At 26.8% G+C, this 8,274-nt stretch overlaps 1 protein-coding gene across 1 annotated transcript; it reads right to left on the bottom strand.

Moving 5' to 3' along the window:
- Positions 1 to 3,492: 3,492 nt before the first annotated feature.
- On the bottom strand, positions 3,493 to 5,542 carry LOC113851308 (probable inactive poly [ADP-ribose] polymerase SRO5). Its single transcript, XM_027481775.1, has 5 exons — positions 5,109 to 5,542; positions 4,679 to 4,923; positions 4,357 to 4,493; positions 4,170 to 4,265; positions 3,493 to 3,552 (listed from the first exon to the last, which is right to left on the bottom strand). Exons 1-5 carry the CDS (start codon positions 5,540 to 5,542, stop codon positions 3,493 to 3,495), a joined length of 972 nt encoding a protein of 323 aa, XP_027337576.1.
- Positions 5,543 to 8,274: the final 2,732 nt, after the last annotated feature.

The raw sequence follows: 8,274 nt of genomic DNA, 5'->3' as shown, positions 1-8,274 counted from the left end.
TTAACATCTAAAATAATGTAAGTAAATATTAAGAGTACTAAGAATTTAATTAAAAAAATTAAAATTAAGAAAGATAATAAAATATATATTATATTATTATCAATTCTAATTGAAGCTACTCCTAAATGCTAGATTACTCACTTGTGTTTGAATTATAAATAAATAAAAAAACTAAATATAATAAAATGAACAAGAACAATAAAAAAATTAGAGAATAAATTATAATTTCTAATCTTATGATTACATTGTTCTTATAGGTCTTAAGGCTTTATTTGGAAGTTTGGAGGAGGAGAAAGAGGAAGAGTTTGAAGGGAGAAGGAGGAGAGGGGAAGAGAAGAAGAAGGAGGTTAAATCTCTCCCTTGTTTGGATGTTAAATATGAAGAGGGAGGGGTGACAGGGGGTTAATTATATAAATGAGATTATTATCTTTTATACATTTTATTTATATTTTTTATTTTTCAAAAAATACAACAATAAATTTTTTCTTCTTCTAAAAATTAATATATTTTGAAATTGTCACTCTAAAAATATATTTTTAAAAATTATATTTCTATTTTTATAAATTTTTTGAAAAATATCACCCTAAACCCTAATATGTAGAAAAATATTCTAATAGACTAAAAACTCACTCCCCCAAAATGAAAGAACTCACAAAATTATGATTATGAGAGTTTTAGAAAGTTTAGAAAAATCTCCTAACCCTTTCCCTCCAAATTAATTAACTCTCAAACAACAATTAAACTCCTTAACCCCTCTTTTTCTCTCTTAAACTCAACTCCCAAGCATACCTTAAAAGTATCCTTTTTAAGGTTCTACCTTGAAAATTTTCCACTTTCACTTTTTAAAAGTGGCTTCTTCTTTGGTGTGGAATTTTAGTGTCTTGGGATACTTTCTGTCAATATACAAGCTCTAAAGAATCTAAGGTCTAAATGTCCTAGAGTCCCTAAAAGTCTAAACTCAAAAGGTCTTTTTTTTAAAATTTTTATAAATAAGTCTTTAATAATTTTATTTTGGGCATTTAGAAGAAAAATTCAACCTATTTTAATAAGTGTTTTAGTACTGCAAAAACAAATGTATCCTCCGATGCAACTTAATTGTGTTAAGGGTTGCTTTAATATATATATATATATATATATATATATATATATAAGAATACAAGTGATCTCCTTGATAGAGGCAAGTTGTGGACTTTACTACGTAACACTTTTCTTTTCATTTTAGACTCCAAAAATTTTCTAAGCTTCATTCTCTTCATTTCAATCTTTAAATTATTTATATTTTAGCTTCAAAATTCACACATTTAATATAAATTCAATATTATGTATGATTTAAATAAAAATATATTTTAAAAATTAATACATAAATTGTACATATCAATAACTAGAGACATAAATTTTAAGAGTAAAATATGCATTTAATTTGTATATTTATAAATTAGTTCTTATGTAAGCGTTTTGTTATATCTTAGTTTTTGTGGTTATAACATCTACTAATTATGGAAGGGGTCAAAATGTAACAATAAAAAATGTATAAGAACTAATTGATTCTTATAGTCTTTTTTCTGTTAATTAATTCTTTTATATCTGAAAAATATTAGATATATTTAAATTTTTTATTGATAATAAAAGTCTGTCATATATAAACTTTTTAATATTTTTATAATTATATTTATCAGTTTTCAATTGATCTTTAACAATAAATAATTATTTTTAGTTTAAATATATAAGTTTTATATCTTATTATTTGATATCTCATTTTTATTTATTTAAAAAAATTATTTTTTTAATTAAACTACATATTTGAATCTTAATTAATTAATATATATATATATAGAGAGAGAGAGAGAGATTTATGATAAATTGATATTAAGTATCAAACTTACACACTTATTTTTGTATAATTTTTTTATATAATGCAATATTAATCAATTAAAAGATATTGAATCATCTTATATTATTTTCATAATTATATATGTTAAATTTGACATAATTTGCATATTTATTGAAATTTTAACTAAAATTTGATATTTATTTATATATTAAAAATATTTTTTTTTATTAAAATAAAATTATATGATGAAGTAACTATTAATATTATTGTTTATAAAATTTTATAAAAATAATTACTTAATAAGATCCTTTAAATTAACAGTTAGTTAATCTCACATTTCATAAAATATTATTATACAGCAAAGCTAAAGCAATCCACCAAATTAAACTAGAAAATAAATCTTAAAAATTATGAATTAGTTTTACTGGTTCAAAGTTTGAGACTTTAAAATTTCATTTGTTGCACGGATATAATACGTACTCAAAATTTCTCTCTCTTTTTGTTTTTTAATAACATTTCATCTCTTGATCCTGTCGAAACAAAACTTCAACGGATAGAAATGCAACAAATCCAAAACATCTCACTACATGTAATTGATTGGTTGATTACTTCAATCAATTAATAATTAATTTTATAATTGTTATTCATTAAAAAGTAGTGTTAAATTGTAGATAAAATTTCGGCATGAATTATACAAAACTACTATATATTTTATTACAAACAGTTTAAATAATATATTAATAAACAAAAACATAAGTCAGTATTTGACTGGAATTATTAGTAAAGAGGTATACAATTGTTCCTTGAGTTTTGCATTATTAATATTATTATTATTATTTGTTAATTTTCAGCAATTTCCTTAATTAAATGACTAATCACTTCTCTGGTAATACACCTTTTGTAACTCTATTTAGCATTCCAATTTTTTTTGGTGGGCCAAACAGAGGGAAGAAAACCGCTGTCTCTAGACAAGACCAGACAATAAGACCATGCACACTAAGAAACCACTGTCTGCAACAAAGAAAAGAAAAAGGGGAAGGAACCCACAGGAATGATCCCGTTCCTCCACGGCACCTTGCAATCCGCTTTACGTGAATGGTTGACCCAACAAAAATAAAAAAAATAAAAACTAAATTATATATATATATATATACCCAACCTAAATAAAAAAAAAGATAAGAATAAAACTACACAATGTTTGGGGATTTTTTCAAAAAAAATTATTTTTTAATATATTATTTAATTTGTTAAGTTACTTTTATATTTTTTTAAATTCACAAAATAATTTATTAAATTGTTATAAATTTTCAAACATATTTTAACATAAATTATTTTTACAAAAGTACAAATAATATATATTCCAAAACAAAAAGAAGCACAACAAAATTGATATTTACAGTTTGACACAGTGCATTGTATCTGATCAATGAAAACATCATTCCAACTAGCAACAGAAAGAAAAAGAATTTCCGTCTTCCCATGCTACATCAGTGTCAGAAAAAAGACGAAAAAGAAAAAAAGAGCGTGTCAAATGCCACACTTCTTCTAAAGCAGTTTCTGTATCTCCTTGCAAGTTTGGTTATGAAATTAAGTGCTTCTGTTGTGTCAACTCAAGTAATGAACTCTTCTTGCTATCAACTAATAGAACTAACATGTGGGAATCACTCTATCCGCGCCCCTAAACCATTCCTTGAAATTGTTTGCTGAAAGCTTGATTTTCTCTGAAAGAACAAATTTACCAAGTTAGACTACAATAAACAGAAAAAACAAAGTGCCTTTTTGCTGCTGGAGATTGTGGATAATATACCAATTTGTTATAAAAAAGGGCTTTCTCTAGATTTGATTCAGTTGATTATGATTAAAAGAAAGTCTATTAACATCGGTTAATAAACTACAATTGTTATTGTACACACGACATCTTAATCAACGGAATCAAATCTAGACTACAACTGTTCCAAATTTTTAATCATAACACCTCCCTGAGGTTGGGGCGCAGGTAAAATAATATTAGTTTCTTCTTCACATACTCTTCCTTTGACAATCATGTTTAACAACTCAAACTAATTCTAATAAGGTTTAAACAAAAGAATTACCCCATTAATTCTAAAATAACCAGACACAAAGAAGCACAATCGAAAATGATTAATAATAGTTCCTTAAATAGGTCAAAATAGCCAAATAAGAATTCTAATGTACACAATCAATTGAGCAATTTGAAGAAAAGAAAATTGATACTAGTTTGAACCAAGTCACTTTGTTTTCCAAGCATAAGTGCAGCAAATACAAATTAAGTGTTTACTAAGAGAGGTGAAAGTGATGAGAAAGACAAGTTATATACCTTGTTTCTGTAAGTCTTGATGACTGAAGCCAGCAACTTATCTCCCGCTATTTGTCTCACTCTTTGTATCAGTTCACGTCGTGAAATCTTTCTTTCCTGCCAAAAGCAGAAAAAGTGACATCAACAATGAGAAAAAAAAGACAATACTCTCATTTCTCAAACCCAGATGCAATTCAGAAGAACTTACTTTTTTATCTTTGTAGGACTTTGAGATCATTGCAACATCATGTGCAGGCAAAAACTTGGAAAGCACCGAAATCAGAGTCGGGAATGGCATCCAAGGCGAAGTCGGTCTCAAAGGTTCTTCTTCACTATTCTCAATCCCTACAAAATAAACATGCTTCTAATTAACTCTCATTCATCAAAGAGTTAATAAATATTTTTTTAATTGAAAATTAATATATGAAATTATAAAAAAAATACTCTTAATTATTTAGTAATTAAATTCAAGGAAGAACACCATAGTAAAATAATAAAAAGACAAAAACGTTTAATTACAAAATGCACACCTTTGAAAGAAGGAACCCTGAAGCTAATAACATATGCAGGCAAGACATGAGTGTTCATTCTGTTACTCCAAATTATGTACTTGCTAGGAGCTGTATAACTATCCACCCCAGAATCGTACTCCTCCGAACTCGGACAACATTGCTGTGTGCCACTGCCAGGGTTCACAAGCTCTTGCCTCCCCAGAATAACGCGGCACAATAACGCGTGCCTCAAACCGTCTTTCCCAACAACACAACTTTTCGCACTGTAAAAACACACACAAATTCCTTAAAACTAATAAAAACCGATCGCAACATTGGAAAAGCAAACTCCCGAAATTAAAATGATTTTGTCTATAGAAAAAAAAAAGATTTTGTTTGTTAACCTCAAATTTTCTATGATAAATATTTTTTGATAAAATATTAATATTGAACTGACACATTAAAATACCTTTGGAGAGGAGAGTCATCTGGACTGAGAACAAGTTTTTGACCATGTGCGTGACTAAAACCGTGTGAAACGACGTCGCTGATCTCCTTCTCTCCGCGAGTTCCGTACCAAGCATACTTGACATTGGCATCCCCATGGCGGAGCTTTGCCACCGCCCTTGAGTAAACCTGAAACGATTGAAGGCGCGCTTGCGAAACTACGGTGGAACATGCATTTCGGTGAACGGCTACAAGCTCTGTTTTGGGGCCGAGCAAGCCCAGTCCACGAAGGAACCTTCTTTTAATGAGATCATGAAGCACGTCGCCTTCTTCAAGTCTAATGAAAAGATTATTTTGACGCAGCACTTGGGTGGGGGAAACAGCACTCTCGCAATCAGAAACAGTGGAATCTTCGTTGCTGGCATAGCCTTCATGTTGAGGGAAAGTTAGTTCCATGGTAACAGTGTAGTAGAATGTATGGGTGGTGTTTGTAATATAAAGATGGAAAAGAATAGGATATAATGAGAGGTAAAGAAATAAGAAGATAAAAATAGTTTGCCATGGGCGGTGCATAGAGTGAAGAGGGTGGCTGGCGCTGCTTGTTTTGGAGACAAACCTGTTGTCTGATGATTTAGTTTGGAAATTGAAAAGTTTGAGTTCCATTTATGATTTTTGGATGTACTATTTAGACCCTCAGTTTTGCATTTGTGTCCTTTTCAAGTGTCATGCATGTTGTTACGACCCGTGGGGGTGGACCTGTAATTTTAACCAACCTTGGTTTTGAGGCTTCTTGATTTGGATCCCAAGAAAGCTTAGCTAGGCATCACACCGTTGGCGTGTACAATTCTTTACCACTACTTGCAACCAGTATTCATTTTTTTCAGTGAGTCTTCTTACAAGCGTCCCAGTGACATTTATTAAGAGTATATAAATATTTTAATTTTTTAATTAATATTAATTTGTTATATATCTATTAAGTCCAATAACAGGAGGTTCAACTAACTAAATTCAATGAATGTTATTATAGAAACCCGTACACGGGGTTAAAGGAGAAAAAAGATGGTGCACATATAATCAACATTCTATACAAATTAACACTAGATAATAATTAATTTTTATAGAATTGCATAGGATAAGTCTCATTAATTAAGTATTTTTAATTAATTTTTTATAAATTAACAATTTTAATTTCTTTTTTATTTATTTATTTATTTATTAATTTTCTTTTCCATAATCTCTCTATTTCCAGTGAGATAATCCTGACCAAATCATTTATAATATTGAAGTAATTAATTATTAAAAAATTAATTAAAAGTACATAATTAATGAAATTTATCATGTGCAAAACTTGTACATGATAAATAATAGTAAATAGTGCATCACATGTCTTATAAAGTGATTATTGTTATATAATAGATATAGAATATAGATACGGATGATGCACTGTCATGAAAAGCAAGCAAACCTACCTATGAAGTATTGAATGCACATGTACAATAATCTTTGGGCTATGCACCATGAATTATGTCCAGTATAGAAGGAAGGTGAAGTTAGCCTAGAGGTGTTGAGCTTAAGTGGGTTGTCCTGAAACAGTACCTATCTTCTTTTGTTTTAAGAATTTGAATATTTGATGGTTGAGAAAATTAAGTAAAATATTATTTTATCTTTTTTCAAAATTTAAGTAAAAAATTTATTAATTATCACTGGATTAGTTTAATTTTAACTATACCTCCATTCTTTTTTTGTCCAGAGAGAAAAGTTATATAGATGAAAATTTTGATTATTTTATTGTAATTAATTGTTAGTTTTTCAATTTATTTTTTATTAGTGTTTTTTTAACTCTTGCGCTACTCTAATAGTATAAATACTTTATATGGATAAAAATGTTTCAATGAAAAATAAAAATTCATATTGTTTTAAATTTTTACATAAATAGATAAAATAAAAAGAAATTTAGAAAGAAAAGATAAATAAGAATAAATAATATAATAAAAATATATTTTTACTTTTGATGACAATCATTAAAAGATAATTTTATTTTTAATGTTGTGTCAAGTAATACGTTGATAAATCTTCATTTTGAAACTTAAAATGTTCACAAAATAAATTTTATAAAAATAAATAAATTTTTTAATTTTAAAGATTGAATTGATTGATAATATTATATTTGAGTTATTGAATAGTAAAGATCAAATTAATTAACAGTGACAATGTAAGAAAATATATGTTTGACTTGAAAAAATTAATTCTTTTAAAGAAGTAAAATCTCATTTTATTAGATAATAAAATTTTACATTAATATATTAGCAATAAATTTAAAGATATATTTTATAAGTTTAAATTGTTAAAACTTACAAGTTACTTATGCTTAATTTCATTATTTTTTACAATCTTAAATCATACACCCACAATTAAATTCTAATACATTTTTAAATAAAACAATATATTGTGAGAATTCAATTTTACTTGAGAAAAAAAATAAAAGAAATTCAGTTTTAGTATTATACGATTCCAAGATCTATGATCATCAAACAAAGCCTAAGGCGAAAGTTCACTGTAAATGAGAAAAAATGTGTATTTTTTGGATCTTAATATATCTTATGCCTTAGTATATAACCTTCTTTTTACCAATTTGAAATTATGGTTTTATTCTTAAGGCATGTTACACGAGTAATTTTTAAATAATGAATTATTCGATTCCGATAATTTACATCATATTACATATTATTATTTTTATTATAAATTGTAAGTTTATGCATATGATACAATGTGATTAATCAAGTGTTATTTAATGGAGTACTAGAAATCAAATATACTCTGATAGAGCGACGTACTTCCATTGAATGACTTGTGTCTAATAAAGTTAAGACCTTGCATTATATCTTTTGATAATATTTTTTTGTCTAAAATAATTCTTAAGCTAAATAAAAAGTCATATTAACCTTTAATAATGATTATTATCAATTAATTTAGTTTCTACTGTTACCTTTTTATTTATTATTTTAACAAGTTTGTTGACTTAATATGGTAAGTATCATTTGAAATTTGAATGTGATATGTGACATTTAATAATGACATTTTAGTATGGTATGACTAGAATTCTATAATTATCCTCAAAATTTATGAAATTGGTTTCTAAAAAATTTCTAATTAATCAAATTAATTTTAAAAAAATCTTTATCAATCAA

The sequence above is a fragment of the Abrus precatorius genome, unplaced genomic scaffold (assembly GCF_003935025.1).
Source record: "Abrus precatorius isolate BTA unplaced genomic scaffold, Abrus_2018 Scaffold10, whole genome shotgun sequence".
NCBI classification, from domain to species: Eukaryota; Viridiplantae; Streptophyta; class Magnoliopsida; order Fabales; family Fabaceae; genus Abrus; species Abrus precatorius.
The sequence above is the reverse complement of the archived record's forward strand: the minus strand, read 5'-3'. Positions and strand labels throughout refer to the sequence as shown.